The 23,369-nt window shown below is 52.2% G+C and overlaps 1 protein-coding gene across 13 annotated transcripts in view; it reads left to right on the top strand.

Annotated features, from left to right (window-relative positions):
- The window catches only part of LOC133358467 (pleckstrin homology-like domain family B member 1), a 101,098-nt gene that overhangs the window by 47,777 nt on the left and 29,952 nt on the right, over window positions 1-23,369 (top strand). For 12 of the 13 annotated variants that reach the window (XM_061576770.1, XM_061576776.1, XM_061576781.1 and 9 more), the window contains 3 exons: window positions 17,132-17,306; window positions 17,874-18,034; window positions 22,827-23,108. In XM_061576770.1, the coding sequence (XP_061432754.1) occupies window positions 17,132-17,306; window positions 17,874-18,034; window positions 22,827-23,108 (618 nt within the window). The remainder of the gene's footprint in view (window positions 1-17,131; window positions 17,307-17,873; window positions 18,035-22,826; window positions 23,109-23,369) is intronic. The other variant, XM_061576772.1, reaches the window with a different exon arrangement.

Genomic DNA, 23,369 nt, shown 5'->3' with positions numbered 1-23,369 from the left:
TCCGTGATGGTCTTTGATGATTATGTGATTGTTCCATGATGGTTCCGTGATGGGTCCGTGATGGCTCCGTGATGGTCTTTGATAATTAATCCATGATGGTCTTTGATGATTATTTGATGGTTCCGTGATGGGCCGTCATGGTCTTTGGAAGTTCTGTGATGGGTCCGTGATGGTCTTTGGAAGTTCTGTGATGGTTCTGTGATGGGTCCGTGATGGCCTTTGATGGTCCGTGATGGTCTTTGTTGATTGTTTGATGGTTCCGTGATGGGCCGTGATGGCCTTTGGTAATTCCGCGATGGTCTTTTATGATGCCTTGGTGTTTGGCTCTCGGATGGATGCGGTTGGGCCAACCGAAAACCCCTCCAGCGGATATGAATCCGCTGGCTGGTAAAGCTATGGGGGTCTCACATCTTCCTCTCTCTCGCACGCTCACTCGCAGATGTGTGGCCAGATGTGATCAATGGCAGGAGGGGAGAGCGTGGCGCGTGTGTATGCGTGTGCGCGTGTGCACGTCTGTGTGCGTGTGCACGTCTGTGTGCGTGTGCACGTCTGTGTGCGTGTGCACGTCTGTGTGCGTGTGTGCATGTGTGCGCGTGTGTGCTCGCGTGGTAGTGTAGCGGTTAGCACGCTGCGCTAAGAGCCTGGCGACCCGAGTTCAATTCCTGCTCATGACCAACACCAGTGATGATTATCTGAACCGGTCCTGGGCCTCCCCTAGGTCGACTCAGCCTCAAATGAGAACCTGGTGTGATCGTGTAAACATGCAACTGAGGGAACAAAAACGGCCGGGCGTGGTGCTGGCCACCCACCCCCTCGTGTACCATTGCGGCCTTCATAGGTGCTCGCTAACAGCACTTTCCCCTACAGTCTGTTGAGGCTATATGGGGGATCTTTGATCTTTTTGTGTCTGTGTTGTGTCTGTGTGTGCGAGTATTGAGTGAGCGGAATTACGGAATCGCCCTACAGATGTGGGGACGTTTTCCTTTGCAAATTTTTTCTTTTCTGGAGACGTTTTGGCAGACCTCAGAGCAATCCTGAGGTCTCTGTCATCTCACCCCCTCCCATTACACAATATTTTCTTTCACAATTTCTACGTTGAATTCGTCTCACACACGTGTACCCTCGGACGCAGTTGTAGTTCTTCCTTGGAAGCCCCTTTGGATTTCAATCGTTAGCGACACCACGTAAATATAAACACGTGTCGTTAAACCCGCCACCACCCGACGCAGCCAATCAGCGAGGTTTGTCACGTCAAACGGAGCGTGACAATTCGTAACTCGTACAGCGCCCGCCGATTAGTGCTGCAGAGTGATTACAGCCGGCATCATCAGGCGACAGACACATTTGTGGAGTCATTTCCCCCCACAAATCCAACGCGCCGGTTAGTGCTGTACTAGTCACGAATTGGCACGTTCTGTTTAGGGGCCGTCCATAAATGACGTCACACACCTTAGGGGGGGGTCAGACATTTGCGACGATGTGTGATGAAGGAGGGGGGGGGGTTGAGAAATGTGACGTCACATCAAAATGCGCAACTTTAAATAAATATAGACAACACGTTCTACTTAATTAAATAGACTTTCTAATAAATGTTTTCTCCTACAACATCAGAGTGCAGCGCCACATTAAATACACACTACATTGACAATAGTTTAAAGCGATTTGAAGCATGTTTTTTTTTTTTGGGGGGGGGGCATAGCTTTGTGACGTCATATTTGAGGGGGGGGTCTGACTTTTTGTGACGCCGTGTGACGAGGGGTGGGGGGGGGTAAAAAATCGTCAAAAATCGAATGATGTCATTTATGGACGGCCCCTAAGAAGAACGGAATATTTCTCGTCAGCTACCCGGTGTCGCAAACCTGTCAACCCACACGGTTTGCCCCGTGTTCTTGTGCAGAGAAATTGAGTTTTCAGGTCCATACGGTGTACAGCGGTTTCAATGCGGGTAAAAAAATGTGTCTATTTGTTTGTGTTTCTCCCTCGCGATGGGGACTTTGTAGAATGAACGTTGAGATTTATAGGGGACACAGGGTGACCAGTACGGTCTGAATTGGTCTCTAATTAGGTATGGCACGAATAAGGGGCTCACAGGTATTTAGTAGTGTAGTGTATAGTGTAGTATATAGTCTAGTGTAGTGTATAGTAGTGTATGGTAGTGTATAGTGTAGTGTATAGTGTAGAGTTTAGTGTAGTGTATAGTGTAGTGTATAGTCTAGTGTAGTGTATAGTAGTGTATGGTAGTGTATAGTGTAGTGTATAGTGTAGAGTTTAGTGTAGTGTATAGTGTAGTGTATAGTCTAGTGTAGTGTATAGTAGTGTATGGTAGTGTATAGTGTAGTGTATAGTGTAGTGTATTGTATAGTGTAGTGTATAGTGTAACGTATAGTAGTGTAGTGTATAGTAGTGTATAGTGTATTGTATAGTGTAGTGTATAGTGTCGTGTATAGCAGTGTAGTGTATGGTAATGTATAGTGTAGTGTATAGTGTAGTGTATAGTAGTGTATGGTAGTGTATAGTGTAGTGTATAGTGTAGTGTATAGTCTGGTGTAGTGTATAGTAGTGTATGGTAGTGTATAGTGTAGTGTATAGTGTAGTGTATAGTCTGGTGTAGTGTATAGTAGTGTATAGTAGTGTATAGTGTATTGTATAGGATGAACGTTGAGATGTATAAGGGGCACGGGGTGACCAATACGGTCTGAATTGGGTCGTAATAAGGTAGGGGGCGCACTGCTGATAAGGAGTTGACAGTGATGGTGTTGCCAAGGTTGGCATGCCACACGGCGGGGTGGTGTGGTCGGAAAACCACGCCCGACCGCCTTTGTCTCCCCAGTACGAATGTTGACAGGTTTGCAGATTGCCACTCGCCACCGATGTGATGTTGGCCGTGTCTGGGAATCAAACTCGGGTTGCCACGATCGTGGTGCAAGGGTGCTAACCACTGCACCACCACTCCCCAACGCGTACGCAAATATCTCCCGTGTAGCCTTAACAGACTGCTGGGGCAAGTGCTGTTAGCGAGTACCTATGAAGGCCGGCACGGTACACGAGGGGGTGGGTGGCCAGAACCACGCCCGACCGCCTTTGTCTCCACAGTGGCGATGTTTACACACCGCACGAGCTACTCATTTGAGGCTGAGTCGACCTAGGGGAGGCCCACGACTGATTCAGATAATCGTCACCGGTGTTGACCGTGAGCGGGAATCGAACTCGGGTCACCGGGTTCGTAGCGCAGCGTAGCGCTAACCACTACACCACCGCTCCCCACAATGCACACACACACACAGACACACAGACATGCACACGCGGACACACCCACACTTGCACACACACACAGACACACACACACATCACCACGCACGCACAAGACACACACACAAACATCTGCTCGTATCAATTGAGGCCGTGTTTGCCTTTGTCCATTGTTTGGCCACCTGTCCCTGTGACTCGTGTGCGGCCCCAACGCAGGGCAGGCAGGGAGCAGAGTGGATGCAGCGCACCACCAACAACAACAACCTGTGCCAGGCTAGGTGCACGTTAAGGCCACCACGTGAAGTATCCGAACGCCCTGGCAGGCGCCCACGGGCTTGACCGACCGAGATGACTCCTGGCACGATGCCACCGCCTTTGCCCACCCCACACCAGAGGTCGCAACCGGGTACCCGATACCTGTACCCTACCTGATACCCGGCTACCCGTACCCGGCCGGGTACGGGTACCCGTTTGCGACCCTGGTGTGGTCGGGTACGGGTACGGGTAGGCCGTGAGTCACTGGTGAGTAACCGTTTGTCACTCATTTCGGGTAGGGTACGGGTAGGGAACGGGTACCCATTTGTGACCCTGGTGCGGCCGGGTACGGGTACGGGTAAGGAATCAAAACCCGTTTGCGACCTCTGCCCCACACCCCACCCCGTGATGTGCCAACTCACGGCCACAATTCACAGGGGTGACCACAACCCACGGGAGTGGCCACAACCCACAGTCGAGGCCACAACGTCGAGAGGGCTTGAGAGTTGGCGTGCGAGTTCGACTCCCACTCACGGTCAACAGCACTGGTGACGATTACACTGGTCAACAAATAAAAAAAAAATTCTGGCCTGGACTTTTGCAGCTGTTCTAGACTAATTTCAGGGTGCCGATTCCAAATCTGATCCGTCACATCACTCTGTCGTCCAGAATTAGTTTTTTTCACTTAGACAAAGATAAAATATAAGGAAGTAAAAACATCTACGAAGCGCTTTGGAGTGAGGAGTATCATGATTATTAACGAATCGCAGTCACGATTACATTACAATTATTTCTTGAAATTTTCGATTATTTGATAGATTTTTATTGACAAATAATATATTACACTGGTCAACAACAACAAAAAACGTTTTTTTTCTGGCCTGGACTTTTGCAGCTGTTATAGACTAATTTCAGGGTGCCGATTCCAAACCTGGTCTCAGATTTGCTCTATCACATCTCATTTTTATGCTATCGGCATACCCCATTTTCATTGATTTTACCCGAAATTAACTCCGTCACTTATGATTGCAAGTTGTTGCGAGTCAGTGACTGCTTTAGTGTTAAAATACGGTGCTGTATTTTTAGGATAGTGTGTTTATAATATCATTTTATGTAGATATCCACATTTATTTAATATTTTCTTCTGCAATATTTGATATCTCAAAAACCTGATGTGATAGACAAAAACTGATGCCAGATTTGGAATCAGCACCCCAAAATTGCCTTAAACCCGTTGGAATACCTAATGCCAGAAAAAGTGTGTTGACCAGTGTTATCCACCCCACACAGTTGCTGCTACTCGCGAACAGCACTTGCCCCAAGCAGTCTGTTACAGGCTACACGGGGGACCTTTGTCTTTGTCGATTCCTGCTCATGGCCACACAACACCGGTGACGATTACCTGGGCCTCCCCTAGGTCGACTCAGCGTCAAATGAGTACCTGGTGTGTGTGGTAACCCTCTACCACTCTGTATGTCCAGTTTGTTGAACTTCCTTTGCACCGTATGTAGTACAAACGTGCTAATCGGAGGTGTAGCGGCGGGGGGGGAGACAAAGGCGGCCGGGCGTGGTACTATCCACCCACCACCACCCTCCCTCTTCCATGGGTGCTGTCTTCCTCTCGCAAAACAAACAGCACTTGCCCCAACAGTCTGTGAAGGCTTCACGGGGGATCTTTGTCTTGTGTGTGTGTGTTCCAGTTTAGGATGTGGAAAATAAGAAGAGTTTTTACCCTTGCTGACCGTGATAAAACAGTTGCGTTAGGATGATAAAACCCCAAACACAAACCTTTTTTGCAAGGGAGCGTGTGTCATTGCGTTAACCACACGTGCTTGCGATGAAAACAAAAAAGTGCTCTGGTTAGTATATGATGTGTAAAGGAGAGCCGACACAAGGTCGTCTTTTATTGCTTCCCCCAGTCCACACTCGTCCCCAGCCTTCTCGATCCGCCAATTATAATAATAATAGTTCAATTTGTAACGCGCGCAAATTTGCAGACGTAGTGGCCGCAACTCAGAGGCGCGGAGCCAAGCTCAGAGTCGCTCGAAAGAGCGTGGTTGTAGAGGTGAGTTTTTAAGTTTCTCTTGAAGGAGGCGATTGAGGTGTGATGCTGCGAATGTGCAGAGGGACATCGTTCCAGACTGTTGGGGCTGCCACCGAGAAGCGGCGCCTAGACACGACGACCATCCTGGATCTTGGTATCAAGAGGAGGTCGTGAGTCGCGCTGCGCAGGCATCTGCCGTGTGCTGAGCTGCAAGTTGTCAATAATGAAGAAAGGTACGGCGGGCAGGCGGATATGAAGGCCTTGTGGCAGAGGCATGCGGTCTTGTATGTGACCCTACTGGCGATGGGGAGCCAGTTGAGAGCACGGAGACAAGCTAGTGAGTCGAGACGGGGATAAGTGTGGCCAATGACGACACGTGCTAGATTGACCTCTTTCACACCCGTTCTCTCTCTTGTATCTCCTCGCCTGCTCCTCCCCCCTTCCACTGTCACCATCCCACTTCGCCTTCCTTTTGGTGGGAATCCTTCCCCTGACAGCCCCCTACAGATGCATTGTGTTTGAAGCTGATTGGGTCACACCACAGAGACTGCTATCTTTAGAGCAGGGTGGGGAAGCTTTTTTCTGCCAAGGGACATTTGGATATTTATAACATCATTCGCGGGGCCATGCAAAATTATCAGCTAAAAAAAAAGTTGCCTGTTATATTTGGTCAGACATTTCATTAACTCGCCCCTAATGTGATGGCTGGAACTGCTTCTCGTTGGCGAGGCGTGTGATGTGAGCTGGTATTGATGATGTAAAATCACAAATTAAATAAATAAATATGAAAACAACTAAATTAAATCACGACGTTTCGGAAGCAACACAAGCCTCCCTCTGTGTTGCTTCCGAAACGTCGTGATTTAATTGAGTTGTTTTAATTTTTTTAATTTTTTTATTTAATTTGTGATTTCATTTAGTTGTTTTCATTTTTTTTACCTACGTGACTTTACCGAAAAAAACAAAGAGTATGGATCCTTGCAGTCACGCAAGCTTCAAATCTAGAATTGATGATGTTGCTACTCGCAACTGCTTTTCCAGGTTTGCTCCTAAATTTATTGAATTTTGGCAGGGCCAGACCAGATGATTTCGCGGGCCTCATACGGCCCGCGGGCCGGACGTTCCCCACCCCTGCTTTAGAGCCTAGTCTCAGGAACAGTGTTAGACCAACAACCGCTCAACATAGAGGCATAGATTACGTTTCAGTTTCTATGCCATGGCACAGTTTCGTAAAATAACCTCACAAAATAAACGATCGGATGAATCGCTAAACAAAAATTCAGCACTCACTGACAGCAGAAGCCACAGCCAATCAACATCAATCAAACTCAGCTCACCGATTGGATGACAGCAGAGCCACAGCCAATCAACATCAATCAAACTCAGCTCACTGAGTGGATGATTACAGAGCCACAGCCAATCAACATCAATCAAACTCGGCCCACTGATTGGATGACAGCAGAGCCACAGCCAATCAGCATCAATCAAACTCTGCCACCCACTGTTATGATATTGCAACTACTGTACTGTAGAGGCGATGGCGTGGATTTGGGATTAACCGGAGCAACATATTTGTCCGGTTTAAGCACCATGTGAATGGTAATAACACATGTCCAAGAATAACAATGCATAACTGTTTTTATTGTTGTTAGTTTATTCATTTGGGCTGAAGGGGAAAAAAATCCACGTTATAAACGTGTCAATCTCACAGGTGCCCGTGGGTTAATTTGCAAATCAGATCAACTTTCACAATCGAGAGTCCGACTGTTGACGCGATTTATTCCATCGCATGTTTAGTTTTATGGAAGTCAGAAATTATGTGTGTGTTGTCGTCTTGCTGTATACAGGGACTCCTCTACTTACAAACGAGTCAGGTTCTGCAGTTATTTTCTTAAGTCGATTTGTTCGTAAGTCCAACTTTGCGTCTGTCAATTCCAAAACATGTTGTACGGCGTGCACACTAAGGGGGGAATGGCTTTAAAGTTGTGTAATCTCCTGCAGATGTAGATGCCACTGGTTGTTGATGTTCTGCAGATGTAGATGCCACTGGATTTTCACTTTCTGCAGATGTAGATGCCATTGGTTCGTCATGTTCTGCAGATGTTTTAGCCACTGGTTCTTCATGTTCTGCAGATGCCACTGGTTCTTCACGTTCTGCAGATGTAGATGCCACTGGTTCTTCACGTTCTGCAGATGTAGATGCCACTGGTTCTTCATGTTCTGTAGATGTAGATGCCACCACCACTGCCATCTTTTGCGCGGCGGTTGATTTTACGACTCTCGGTCCAAACAGGCAACGGGATACACAGGTTTGTTCGTATCTCTGGAAGTTCGTACGTCGAAGGTTCTTAAGTAGAGAAAGTTTCTGTAGCCTGTGTACAAGTGTAGTTCTGCGTGTGTCATGCGGGCCCTCTCTGCGAACCATTTTGGTAACATAAACAACAACAAGACGAGAGAACAACGCTCTCCGTCTTCCTTAATTCGCTCCATTTTTTTTAGTAAAAACTCTCCCCCCACTGAACAAGGCATCGCAATACTTTGCGGTATAAAACACATTCCTGCGGAGGGAGCTGGTAGGAACGTTGGGTTGCTCGGTCAATGGCCAGGGTCAACGGCGGCGTGGTGTATTCCGCAAATATGGCCGACTGTGAGGGCGGGCACAAGCCGGCGTGAGTAGGTTAAACGTTGAGTTTTATAAGGGCACCATGGGGTGACCAGCCCCTCCCCACCCAGCCCCACCCCTCCCACCCCCCACCCAGCCCCTCCCCACCCTCTCCACCCAGCTCCTCCCCACCCTGCCCTCCCCACCCAGCCCCACTCTCCCCACCCAGCCCCACCCAGCCCCACCCAGCCCCTTCCCTTCCTCCCCACCCAGGCCCTCCCTGCACGACGGACGGACGGACACAATAATCCCCTGTGGGCTGGTGTAACCAGGAAGTTCCAACCAGTATAGACCAACGGTAGCCCTCCCACCCCATAACATCAAGACACCTGTATCACATTTTTATCTCGCAGGGGCAGGTTGCTGGACCCCCCACCCTCCAACCTCCCGTGGCTCTAGTTAATTGAGTGGAAGCTTTGCTTCCCTGGTGAGTTAAGTCTGTCCCCCCCCCCTCCCCTCAATTATGAATGATGACAGCGACACCACAGACGCCCGAGGCGGTGAGCTCAGGACAATTTTAATTGCCCGTAGCAGAGGCGCGGCTGTGTCATCATCTCTCTCACCCCCCCTCTCTCACTTCCCATTTCTCTCTCACCCCCCCCCCTTTCTCTCACACCCCCCCCCCCTCTCTCACCCCCCCTCTCTCTCACCCCCCCTTTCTCTCACCCCCCCCTTTCTCTCACCCCCCCCCCTCTCACTCCCCATCTCTCACCCCCCCTTTCTTTCTCATCCCCCTCTCTCTCTCACCCCCCCCCCCTCTCTCACCCCCCCCCCTCTCACCCCCCTCTCTCTCACCCCCTTTCTCTCTCACCCCCCCTCTCACCCCCCCTTTCACCCCCCCTCTTATCACCCCCCCTCTCTCTCTCACCCCCCCCCTCTCTCACCCCCCCCCCCTCTCACCCCCCTCTCTCTCACCCCCTCTCTCTCACCCCCCCCTCTCACCCCCCCTTTCACCCCCCCTCTTATCACCCCCCCTCTCTCTCTCACCCCCCCCTTTCTCACCCCCTTCCTATCTCTCTCACCCCCCCTCTCTCTCTGGGGGGGGTGGTGGGGGGGTGGGGGTGGTCAGTGTCGGGGTGATGTTGGGGGTGGTGGAGGGGTCGTGGGGGTGATGTTGGGGGTGGTGGAGGGGTGGTGGTGGGTGGGGGGTGATCTTAGTTCGCATCCCGTCGATGTGTCGCTGCTTCTTCACCTGCGGTGGGTGCACGCAGCTCACGTGGACTAAAGACGGAATTTGTGTGCGGATGTCAAAGTGCAGCGTCGCTCCCAGCGGCTTCCTGTTGTGTGTGTGTGAGTGTGTGGAACTTCTTTCGCACCGTACTTAGCCAACCGTGCTGATCGGGGAGGTGCTGTGGAAAGACAACACAACAGCACTAAGCACACAAAAGCACTTTGAACGAAATGGTTGCGTCAATCTGTAGCAGTGAGTTCGTCTTATTCTTCTTATTCTTCACCTGCGGTGTATCTCGCATGCCCTGGGGTTGCGAGCTGCACTTTCTGGGGGGAGCAGATTGTATTTGTCTCCACTGACAGCTCACTTCGTCTCACCGAGCCCGCGAGGCTGCAGTGAAGGTGAAGAAGCGCTGCGTTCAGAGGTGGAATGTGCGTGTGTGTGTTAGTGTGTGTGTGAGTGTGTGTGCGTGTGTGCGTGTGTGCGTTAGTGTGCGTGCGTGTGTGTGTTAGTGTGCGTGTGTGCGTGTGTGTGTTAGTGTGTGTGTGTGAGTGTGTGAGTGTGTGTGCGTGTGTGTGTTAGTGTGCGTGTGTGAGTGTGTGTGCGTGTGTGCGTGTGTGTGTGCGTGCGTGTGTGTGTGTGAGTGTGTGAGTGCGTGTGTGTGTTAGTGTGTGTGTGTGCGTGTGTGCGTGTGTGCGTGCGTGTGTGTGTTAGTGTGTGTTAGTGTGTGTTAGTGTGTGTTAGTGTGTGTGTGAATGTGTGAGCGTGTGTGCGTGTGTGCGTGCGTGTGTGTGCGTGTGCGTGAGTGTGTGTTAGTGTGTGTGAGTGTGTTAGTGAGTGTGTGCGTGTGCGCGTGCGTGTGCGCGTGCGTGTACGTGTGGTGTGTGTGTGCGTGCGTGTGTGTGTGTGTGTGAGCGTGCATGCGCGTGCGTGTGTGCGTGTATGTGTGTTTGAGTGTGTGTGTGTTAGTGTGTATTAGTGTGTGTGTGTGAATGTGTGTGTGAGTGTGTGTAAGTGTGTGTATGTGTGTGTAAGTGTGTGTATGTGTGTGTAAGTGTGTGTATGTGTGTGTAAGTGTGTGTATGTGTGTGTAAGTGTGAGTGTGTAAGTGTGAGTGTGTGTATGTGTAAGTGTGTAAGTGGGTATATGTGTGTGTAAGTGTGTGTAAGAGTGTAAGTGTGAGTGTGTGAATGGGTATGTGTGTGTGTGTAAGTGTGAGTGTGTGTAAGTGTGTGTATGTGTGTGTAAGTGTGAGTGTGTGAATGGGTCTGCGTGGCCCCGCCTACTGCTCAAAGTATCTCCGCTCCCACCACTTTGCTTCACACTCGCATCTCGCTCTTCCGGGTGAGTCACACACTCACACACTAGCACACACTAACACACACTCACTCACTAGCACACACTAACACACTAACACACACACTAACACACACTCATTCACTAGCACACTCACTAGCACACACACACTCACACACTAGCACACACTAACACTCACTAGCACACACTAACACACTCACACACTAGCACAGACTCATACACACTAACACACACACTCTAATACACACTAACACACACACTAACACTCACTAACACTCACACACACTAACACGCACACACACACTCACTCACTAGCACACACACTAACACTCACTAGCACACACACACTAACACACTCACACACTAGCACAGACTCATACACACTAACACACACTAACACACACACTAACACACACACACTAACACACACTAACACACCCTCACTCACTAACACACACTAACACACACTAACACACTCACTAGCACACACACACTAACACACACTCACAACCTACCCCACACACACACTAACACACTCACTCACTAGCACACACTCACACTAACACACACTCACTCACTAGCACACACACTCATTAACACACTCACACACTCACTAACACACACACACTAACACAATCACACACTAACACAATCACACACTCACTAACACACACACACTAACACACTCACACACACACTAACACACTCACACACACGAACACAGACTCATACACACACACACACGTGTGACACACTTGTGTTTTTACACACACACACACGTGTGATGCACACACACACACGTGTGACACGCTTGTGGTTTTACACACAAACACATGTGAAAGGCAATAGCCATCCTTACAGACTTTGCGGGCTTACAGGTATGCACTGTATCATGGGGTCTTGCTGAAAGGGGTCTTACACACACACACTCAGACACTCATACCACACACACACATACTACACACACACACATACCACACACACTCACACACTCATACCACACACATACTGATACCATACACACACACCACACACATTCACACCAAACACACACATCACACACACACACCACACACGCACGCACGCACACCACACACACACACCACACACATCACACACATCACACACACACATCACACACACACATCACACACACATGGCACGCACACACACATGACACACATGACACACACATGGCACACACACACGAACACACTCTGTACAATCACAACACGCAAATACTTGAAATACTGACGACACACACACCAGACACCCATATGCATACATACAAAGACACACACACATCAGACACACACACACATACACACAACATTTCAAAGTCACCAGCCACACGCACATACATGCACCCAAGACACAAACACATACACACACACATCACACACACATACATACACATGCTCACCAGACACATTGCTCACAGACAATACACTCTGTACATTAACAATACACACGTTTACACTCACAAGACAAAGATAAAGAGTCCCCTTATAGCCTCAACAGACTGTAGGGGCAAATGCTGTTAGCGAGTAGCACCTATGAAGGCCGGCACGGCACACGAGGGGGTGGGTGGCCAGCACCACGCCCGGCCGCCTTTGTCTCTCCAGTGGCGATGTTTACACACCGCACCGGGTACTCATGTTGAGGCTGAGTCGACCTAGGGGAGGCCCAGGACCGGTTAAGATAATCGTCACCGGTGTTGGCCGCGAGCGGGAATCGAACTCGGGTCGCCGGGTTCGTAGCTCAGCGTAGCGCTAACCACTGCACCACCGCTCCCTACCCACACCGACATAACCACACTGACACACACACACACGCGCACACATAGACTGACACACACACTGACACACACACTGACACACACACACCGACACACACTTACACACACACATACCGACACACACATACCGACAGACACACACATTACTCTACAGACAGTGACTCACGGGGGAAAATGTTGAATTCATTCTTGGCACAAAGGTGATTACACATCAACCACACACACGTCTGACACACACACACCGACACACACACACATTCACACATACACGTGGGCAAGACACGCTGAATGGGTGGGAATGCCTAAAATAAGGAACTCACCACGCCGCTCCCCACGCCACTCACCACGCTACTCACCACACCACTCACCACGCCACTGACCAACGTGAACTGTGTACACCTGAAGGCAGTCTGGTGTATGTGTGTACTATATTGTATGTGGTGTGTGTGTGTACTATATGGTATGTGGTGTGTGTGTACTATATTCCCTCTCACGGAACCACCACCACCATCAAACACCGGTGACGATAATCTGAACTGGTCCTGGTGGGCCTCCCCTAGGTCTACTCGGCCTCAAATTAGTGCCTGGTGCGGTGTGTAGTAAATATCACCACTGGGGAGATAACGGCGGCCGGGCGCGTTGCTCACCACCCACTCCCTCGTGTGCTGTGCCGGTCTTCATAGGTGCTCGCTAACAGCACTTGCCCCGACAGTCTGTTAAGGCTACATGGGGGAGAACTGCAGTGGCTAGGAGATGTTAACTACCTCGCCTGGTCTACAGGAGATCGTGGGTTCGATCCCGACCCTGACGCCTGCTGCTGTATATTTGGAGTTTGCGTGTCTCTCTCATCATCATCACGGTGGCTAGGAGATGTTAACTACCTCGCCTGGTCTACAGCAGGTCGTGGGTTCGATCCTGACCATGACGCCTGCTGCTGTGTATTTGGAGTTTGCGTCTCTCTCATCATCATCACGGTGGCTAGGAGATGTTGACTACCTCACCTGGTCTACAGGAGGTCGTGGGTTCCATCCCGACCCTGACGCCTTCTGCTGTATATTTGGAGTTTGCCTCTCTCTCATCATCATCACGGTGGCTAGGAGATGTTAACTACCTCGCCTGGTCTACAGGAGGCCGTGGGTTCGATCCCAACCCTGACGCCTTCTGCTGTATATTTGGAGTTTGCGTTTCTCTCATCATCATCACGGTGGCTAGGAGATGTTAACTACCTCGCCTGGTCTACAGGAGGTCGTGGGTTCGATCCCAACCCTGACGCCTGCTGCTGTATATTTGGAGTTTGCGTCTCTCTCTCCGCGTGGTCGCGTGGATTTTTCTATCGGCCCCTCCGTTTTTTTTCCCTTCCACATTTTGAATCAACGTCACCACACGTTCAGAGTCATTTGATGATGATGATGATGAGCCAACTTCGTTAAGCTATCATTTGTGATAGCCGGGGTAGCTTCTGAAATCGAACTACTTGCAAAGCAGTTCAGTGTAGGGGGGCCTCGCCTGGTAAAATAAAAACAGGTGGACTGCTCCACATATCTAGCTGTCGCCTGATGAAGCTGGTGGTAATTGCTGGCGTAACGTCGTACTCAGGATTGTAAATGTTGTGGCTTGACTCTCCAACACACAGCCGGTTGGTGCTGTACTAGCGACGAATTGTCACGTTCTTTTAAATTATATTTTGTCTACCCACGTGACTTTACCGAAAGAACCAAAGAGTATGGATTCCTGCAGTCACGAAAGCTTCAAATCGAGATTGCCACGTTCGGTTTACGTGACAAACCTCACTAAATTGCTGGCGGCGGGTTGAATGACACATTGATATATTTACTCGATCTAACCCAAAAAACCTGTCCCATGAAATAATAAATAGTTGACTTCCCAGTTGCGTTGTGACAGTAACGTATATGTGATCGCAACAGTGGGTCTCCATCAGAGGTCGCAACCGGGTACCCGATACCCGTACCCTACCCGATACCCGGCTACCCATACCCGGCCAGGTACGGGTACCCGTTTGCGACCCTGGTGTGGCCGGGTACGGGTAGGCCGTGAGTTACTGGTGAGTAACCGTTTGTCACTCATTTCCCAACGTCTTGTCTCTTCTCACAATTCAAGTTCCTAGAATCAACCCACCCGCGCCTGCAACATGGCTTCATCCCAGAGGTCGCAATCAGGTACCCGGCCGGGTACGGGTAGGGTACGGGTACGGCCGGGTACGGGTACCCGTTTGCGACCTTGGTGCGGCCGGGTACGGGTAAGGAATCAAAACCCGTTTGCGACCTCTGGTCTCCATCTCTGCCCGACCCACACCATGGTACAGCCACAAGCAGCGTAACCGTACGCACGCCTGCCCGCCATCGTCGCCAGGCCGAAACCGCTAAGTCAGCGTGCCGCTTGCCCCGCCACCGCTTCGATGCCGTCGGCGACGTAGGGTGTGAAAAAAGTTCGACGCACATACTCATATTGACGCGTCGCCCTAAGTAGGGCTCTCGCGACCACATATGCTTAATGGGGTTTTTTTTGGGTGAGGTCGCATAAATATAATTGTAGTGTCGTTAAACCCATAATCCTCACACTCACTCGGACTCACTTATACAAACTCCACTCACTCTCACACACTCACTCATACAAACTCCACTCACCCACACTCACCCACACTCACTCATACAAACTCCACTCACTCACCCACACTCACTCATACAAACTCCACTCACTCACCCACACTCACTCATACAAACTCCACTCACTCACTCACACTCACTCATACAGGGGGAGATCATATAAACACCACTCACTCACTCACTCTGTAGAACAGGAGGAGATCATACAAACTCCACTCACTCACTCACTCACCCACACTCACTCAATCACTCATACAACCTCCACTGACTCTCTGTAGAACAGGGGGAGAACATATGAACGCCACACACTCACTCTGTAGAACAGGGGGAGATCACACAAACTCCACTCACTCAGTCTGTAGAACAGGAAGAGATCGTACAAACTCCACTCACTCTGTAGAACAGGGGGGTATCACACAAACTCCACTCACTCTGTAGAACAGGGGGGTATCACACAAACTCCACTCACTCTGTAGAACAGGGGGAGATCATACAAACTCCACTCTGTAGAACAGGGGGAGATCATTCAAATCCACTCACTCACTCACTCACCTACACTCACTCAATCACTCATACAAACTCCACTCACTCTGTAGAACAGGGGCAGATCACACAAACGCCACTCACTCGTACTCTCCTGCAGAACAGGGGTAGAGACGCACAGAAAGCTCCACGCAGAGGCGCCCGAGATCGGGAATCGAACCCAAGCCCCTTCGTGGTGTGGGCCGAGTGAGTCCTGCTGAACCGACGCCGCTGGGTCGCAATGCGACGAACTCTCCGGCAAGGTTTACGTTACCCAGCTGGGGACGCGTAAACCACCTTTTAAAGGCCTCTGTGTAAAGTTTACACGGCCGTTCCTGGATAGTTTCACCGCCACCACCGCCGCCACCACCCCACTGCGAATAATCACCGTGGGCTCGTGTTGTTCTGCATATCGCGGTTGCCAAGCTCGCTCACTTGCTCGCTCACTCGCTCGCTCACTCACCCGCTCGCTCACCCACCCACTCGCTCACCCACCCACTCACTCACCCACCTACTCACTCACTCACCCACCTACTCACTTACCCAGCCACCCATACACTCGCTCACGCACCCACCCACTCGCTCGCTCACTCACCCGCTCGCTCACCCACCCACTCGCTCACCCACCCACTCACTCACCCACCCATATACTCACTTACCCAGCCACCCACACACTCGCTCACTCACCCACCCACTCGCTCGCTCGCTCACTCACCCACCCACCTACTCACCCGCTCGCTCACTCACTCACCCACCCACCTACTCACCCACTCGCTCACTCACTCACCCACCCACCTACTCACCCACTCGCTCGCTCGCTCGCTCACCCACCCACCTACTTACTCACCCAGTCACTCACCAAGTCACCAACTCACACAGTTACCAACTCACCCACCCATTCACTCACTCACCCACCCACTCACTCACCCACCTCCTCACTCACGCAGCCATTCACTCACCCATCCACTCATTCACTCACCCACTCACCCACCCAGTCGGCCACCCATTCACTCACCCACCCTCTCACTCACCCAACCACTCACTCACCCATCCACCCACCCACCTACTCACTCACACACCCACTCACTCACCCATCCACGAACCCACTCACTCATCCACCCATCCTCTCACTCACCCACTCACTCACTGGTGAGTAACTGTATGTCACTCATTTCCCAACGTCTTGTCTCTTCTCACAATTCAACTTCCTAGAATCAACCCACCCGCGCCTGCAACATGGCTTCATCCCAGAGGTCGCAATCAGGTACCCGATACCCGTACCCTACCCGTACCCGGCCGGGTACGGGTAGGGTACGGGTACGGCCGGGTACAGGTACGGGTACCCATTTGCGACCCTGGTGCGGCCGGGTACGGGTAAGGAATCAAAGCCCGTTTGCGACCTTTGCTTCCCGGTAGGGGCATCGGTCATATCCGTCCGTCATCCAGCAGTGGACTGACCACGGCTCGCGACTTGCTTGTGCCCCTGCAGGAGCGCCAGCGGCTGGAAACGATCCTCAGCCTCTGCGCCGAGTATCACGAGAAGGGCAGCATCTCGGACCTGCGCGGCATTATGGGTAAGACGGAGGGGGGCGGCAGCGGTGAGGAGGCCCGTCCTGTCGCCATGGCTACACCGGCGCCGGTCTCCGCGGCAACCGTGGACTCAGGTACCGACGCAGCCGTTATGGACCTCGTGAGCGTGAGAGAGGAGCAACCATTCCCAGGGCTTGTGGGGAGCGGTGGCGCTGCGGTTAGCGCGCTGCGCCAGGAGCCCGCCGGCCGGAGTTCGATTCCCGCTCGCGGCCAAACACCATTGGCGATTATGTGAACCGGTCCTGGGCCTCCGCGAGGTGGGCTCAGCCTCAAATGAGTAGCTGGTGCGGTGCGTAGCGAACATCGCCACCGGGGAGACAAAGGCGGTCTGGCGTGGTGCTGGCCACCCACCCCCTCGTGTGCCGTGCCGGCCCTCGTAGGTGCTGCTGCTGCTCGCTAACAGCACTTGCCCCTACAGTCTGTTACAGGCTACACGGGGATCTTTGTTTTATGGTGGTGGTGGCGGTGGAAGTGGTGTTGGTGTTGCCGTGACGATTCGTGTCCCCGTGACGATTGTCGCCATGACGATTTGTGTCGCCGTGGCGATTGTCGCCATGACAATTGTCGCCGTGACGTTTCATGTCCCCGTGACGATTGTCAACGTGACGTTTCGTGTCGCCGTGTCTCCACTCCCACCCAAGCTCAGAGCCCTGGAGATGACAGTCGTCATGACGACGCCAGCGCGGAGATGGGAGGGACCGCGGTGACGATGGCGACGAGGGGAGGAGGAGGCGGAGGAGGAGAGGGACCGACAGGGTGCCGTGATGAGTGCAGCAGCAGCACAGAGAGCGCGCAGGACGAGGTGAGGGCCGTTGATCAGGCTCACAACAACGAGCGGAGCGCCGGGTAGCTAAAGCACAGCAAGTTGGTACAGTAGGGGGCACAGGTGGTGCATCAGCCACTTGTCTCGGTCATCTCGGTCAGTCGACCCGTGGCACCTGCTGGGTCTGCCCCGTGACCTCCTGCCAGCGGGCGTTCGACACTTCACGTGGTGGCCTCAAGGTGCACATGGCCTGGCACAAGTGTCGTGGTGACGTCACCGCCACTTAGTGGCGAATGGCGGTCGTTGTTGTTGTGCTACCTGTGCTGCGACGGCTTGCCCCCCAGCGAAGGGAAAACGCTGCGGGGAGGTGATGTGGACTGTGGCCTGCGACTCCGAATACAGTGGGGGCCTGCCGAGTCACCGGACCAGTTTGTCAACAGCTGCTCGCCGTTATTTATATATATGTAACTTTATTATTTAATGAAGCGTGTTTGTTTTACAAAGTGGCTGGATGCGTGCGTGTGTGGGGAGCGTTGGTGCAGTGGTTACAGTCGCCCCACCAACCCCCGTGAGCCCAAGTTCGATTCCCGCTCATGGCCACCAACGGCGGTGACGATAATTATCTGAAGCGGTCCTGGGTCTCCCCTAGGTCGACTCGGCCACAAACGACTACCTTATGCTGTGTGCACATGCATGAGCACTGGGGAGACTAAGGTGACCACAGCACTCGCTGGTGCGTATTTCCAGCCCTAACAGGTGCTCGCTAACACCACTTGCCCCGACAGTCAGGTAAATGGGGGGATCGTGGTGGCTATGAGATGTTAACTACCTCGCCTGGTGTACAGGAGGTCGTGGGTCCGATCCCACAGTGGCTAGGAGATGTTAACTACCTCGCCTGGTGTACAGGAGGTCGTGGGTCCGATCCCACAGTGGCTCGGAGATGTTAACTACCTCGCCTGGTGTACAGGAGGTCGTGGGTCCGATCCCACAGTGGCTAGGAGATGTTAACTACCTCGCCTGGTATACAGAAGATCGTGGATTCGATCCTGACCCTGACGCCTGCTGTATATCTGGAGTTTGTGGTGTCTCTTTCTCTCTCTCTCATCATCATCACGGTGGCTAGGAGATGTTAACAACCACGCCTGGTATACAGGAGGTTGTGGGTTCGACCCCTACCTACCCTGATGCCTGCTGCTGTATATTTGGAGTTTGCGGTGTTTCTCTCTCTCTCCCGGGTCCACACTGACGCTCACCACGATCACCACGCTTCGCCACGTACACCACGCTCACCACGCTCGCCACGCTCGTGGCGCACGACATCGCTCCATGCGCCATGCCCAGATTGGACCGTTCGGCACGGCGATTCGGCTCGTGGCGAATTACTGACGCGCCGTGGCGAATTATCCCCGATTACGAATGATCAAATTGCGAGGTTTTACTGTATGTCCCCTTCTTCCACGCTTTTGTCCCACTCATGCGGGGGACCTTCCGCAGCCATTGGCAACCTTCTCCACGCCAGAGGTCGCAACCGGGTACCCGATACCCATACCCTACCTGATACCCGGCTACCGTTTGCGACCCTGGTGCGGCCGGGTACGGGTACGGGTAGGCCGTGAGTCACCGGTGAGTAACCGTTTGTCACTCATTTCGGGTAGGGTACGGGTACGGGTAGCGTACGGGTACTCGTACCCGGGCGGGTACGGGTACGGGTACCCGTTTGCGACCCTGGTGCGGCCGGGTACGGGTAAGGAATCAAAACCCGTTTGCGACCTCTGCCACCATAGCCCACCTCTGCTTCTGCCTACGTCTTGTTCAGTTTTCATTTGTGGCCAGGTCGCTTCTGAAAAAGAAGCTAATGGCTCAGTGGGCTTTGCCTGGTAAGATAGAAATTAGTTTGGTTTCATTTATGGATTTTTGTTTGAGTGATTTGTTTAACCTTCTTACACTTTGCACTCCTCTGATGGTTTTTACGTTGTTTGTTATTGTAATCAGATTCCTGCTCCAGTATTAATAACACTGGTCAACAACAAAAAAAAACTTTATTTTTTGGCCTGGACTTTTGCAGCTGTTTTAGACTAATTTCAGGGTGCTGATTCCAAATCTGATCTCAGATTTGCTCTATCACATCTCATTTTTATGCTATCGGCATACCCCAGACGCCGCGTGTACTGTCTTTCCGACAGACCTGTTCTTCACCTGAGGGCGGCTGCTTGCGTTGTGGCCAAAACGTCGTGAGAATTGTATTTTATTACGTTTTATTTGTATTATTTTATTATTTCCCTTTTACGTAATATCGTTTAATTGGCCGTCGCAGCCGTTCGTGAGAGATTAATTAATCGGCGCTTGTTGCTGGCAGGGCTTCAACCCATTGCATCAACACTTGCGTGGCCATGGATTACATCACCGCTCCGGCTCCCAACTCATTAATCAAGTTGCAGGCGTGGGATACACGCTCGTCGATGTATCACTGCGTGACACCCGCGCTGCGTGTGCCATCAATGCTGCGCTGCCGCCCCCCGCACATCACGTGCGATAGGGAATCGGCGACCAGAGGACCTGCTCGTTAATTCCCAGGGCAACAGCACACTACGGATGATACGGCATGCGTGTTAAGCCCCGAGTGAACACGCATGGGCGAGCACAAACACGTGGGTAAATATGCTCTCGCGCACAACCAACGGCCCCGACGCGTGGTTGTTCTATCACTGAATACACCCGCCGCTCTTTACGTACGTACGCACGTACACACACCACAGAGGTCGCAAACGGGTTTTGATTCCTTACCCGTACCCGTACCCGGCCGCACCAGGGTCGCAAACGGGTACCCGTACCCTACCCGATACCCGGCTACCCGTACCCGGCCGGGTACGGGTAGGGTACAGGTATCAGGTACCCGATTGCGACCTCTGGGATGAAGCCATGTTGCAGGCGCGGGTGGGTTGATTCTAGGAAGTTTAATTGTGAGAAGAGACAAGACGTTGGGAAATGAGTGACAAACGGTTACTCACCAGTGACTCACGGCCTACCCGTACCCGTACCCGGCCGCACCAGGGTCGCAAACGGGTACCCGTACCCTACCCGATACCCGGCTACCCGTACCCGGCCGGGTACGGGTAGGGTACAGGTATCGGGTACCCGATTGCGACCTCTGACACACCACGTTACCACTCTCTCCACACTTCGCAGAAAACACACGAAAGGTGTATTGATTACTAAATGGTTTTATTCTCCGTGTGACTGAGATTACTCTCTACGTGGCTCGGAGCTGAAATCGGCGAGGAAACCACTCTGCCTCTCGACAATCTGCACCCAATTCGCCCGGCTTACTTCGAATTACCCTCTCAAGGGGTTCCTATACTATTCACTATCTCCCTCGTATTCACGGTTCAACGCTCCGGTGGGCCCGTCCTCACTGCACTTCGACTCGTCACACGGACGTTCGAGTGGCTGGACTGGAGAGTAGACCGTCCCTGCCCTTTCTACGGCCCTTTTATTGTTACCTACATCAAAGATAACTCGGCGCCGACCCGCTGGCCAATCAGATCGCTGGGCTTTCCTGCCAATCAGGTCGCTCGCCTGTACCCGAGTTCTACGTGCACCGTTGCTCTCAGTGACCAATCAGAGGGACGGCCCCGTTTTCCCTCCGTTCGAAGTTCCGCCCCGCCCCCCCCCCCCCTACCTGCCCGCTGACCCGTGTGTGTCGTGTGCGTTTTCTGTCCGCGGTGGGTGCGCAGCCCCGTCGTGATCGTGCATTTCCACGTTAATTCACGGCGCCGCAGTGTAATTCAGCCTGGGGAAAGCCTCGGTCAATTCCCTGGCCTCAGGGAAAACCATGGAGAATGTTCCCCCCCCCTACAAGGGGGGCTCCTGGGTGAAAACCTGTGGGCCAGGCGACTTCCCGGCGAGGCTCTATGTGGGTGTGTGTGTGTTTGTTTGTGCGGGAGATTGGTGAGGGGGAAGCAGCGTCGACCCCGTCGCTTGGCGGTGGTGGGGTCGTCGGTGGGGCGCCCGCAGAGTGGCTTCGCGGCTGCGGCATCATATTGACTACACACCGCACCAGCTACTCATTTGCGGCTGAGCCCACCTCGCGGAGGCCAAGGACCGGTTCAGATAATCGCCAATGGTGTTGGCCACGAGCGGGAATCGAACTCCGGCCGGTGGGCTCCTGGCGCAGCGCGCTAATGTGTCGTTAAACCCACAACCAGCCGACACAGCCAACTAGTAAGGTTTGTCCCGTAAACAGAACGTGCCAATTCGTTACTAGTACAGCACTAGCTGGTGTGTTGGAGAGCAAAGCCACAACATTTACAAACTGAGTACGACGTTTCGCCAGTAATTACAACCGGCATCATCAGGCGACAGCCAGATCTGTTTACGTGACAAACCCTTACAAGTAGGCTGTGTCGGGTGGTGGCGGGCTTAACGACACAACATTTATATATTTACGCGATCTCACCCAAAAAAGATGTATTGTGGATGATATTGCTCGCGAAAGCCTACGTGTTAAACAAATCTTAATGTTGTTTATTATTCTTCTTGGTTCTTTCGGTAAAGTCACGTAGAAGGGAAATAATAAAATAATAAAAATAAAACTTAATAAAATAATTCTCACCACGTTTCGGCCACAACGCAAGCAGCCGTCCTCAGGTGAAGAACAGATCTGTTGGAAAGACAGCGTCTGAATGAACACCACCAGGCTTGGCAGCGTATATTTAAGCTGGGTTGGAGGGGGAAGAGCGTCTTGACAAAGGAATTTGCATATCAACAGAGGAATTTAGCATATTATTATTATTTCCCTCCACCCCCCGTTTTTTCCTCGCGTATTTTTCAGGGCTACATCCAGACCATGTCGTCGTACGACAGAGCGCCGAGCCCGCCCGAACAATCCCGCAGGGCGCCCAGACAGGAGGCGAGGCTGAAGTTGGCGGAACGGAAGCAGGAAGTGATGCGCCGGGAGGTGGGGCTCGAGCAGGAAGTGATGCGGCGGGGGGCGGAGCACCGGCAGGAAGTGATGCGCTTGGACGTGAGGAGGGCCCAGCTGGTGGCGGTGGTGGAGGAGCTGAAACGACGGATCCACGACGTGCAGAGCCAGTTGGAGGACTGCGCGCGCGAGGTATGTAGCTCTTTTTCAGAAAGCTAAACTAAAGACGGTTAAACTACGGGGACTCGTCTACTTACGAACGCATTAGGCTCCAGAGGTGCGTTCGTACGTCGATTTGTTCGTAAGTCCAACTTTACTCCTGACCATTCCAAATATATTGTCCGCGCATGTACACTAAACACGGGGGGAATGGCTTTGAAAGTTACCACTGGTTCATGTTCTGCAGATGTAGATGGCACGCACGCACACAGGTGTGCAGCGTTGCATGCCTTG

Source organism: Lethenteron reissneri, chromosome 62, assembly GCF_015708825.2.
Source record: "Lethenteron reissneri isolate LAM-NWPU_2019-01 chromosome 62, ASM1570882v1, whole genome shotgun sequence".
In the NCBI taxonomy this organism is placed as follows: Eukaryota; Metazoa; Chordata; class Hyperoartia; order Petromyzontiformes; family Petromyzontidae; genus Lethenteron; species Lethenteron reissneri.
The sequence above is the reverse complement of the archived record's forward strand: the minus strand, read 5'-3'. Positions and strand labels throughout refer to the sequence as shown.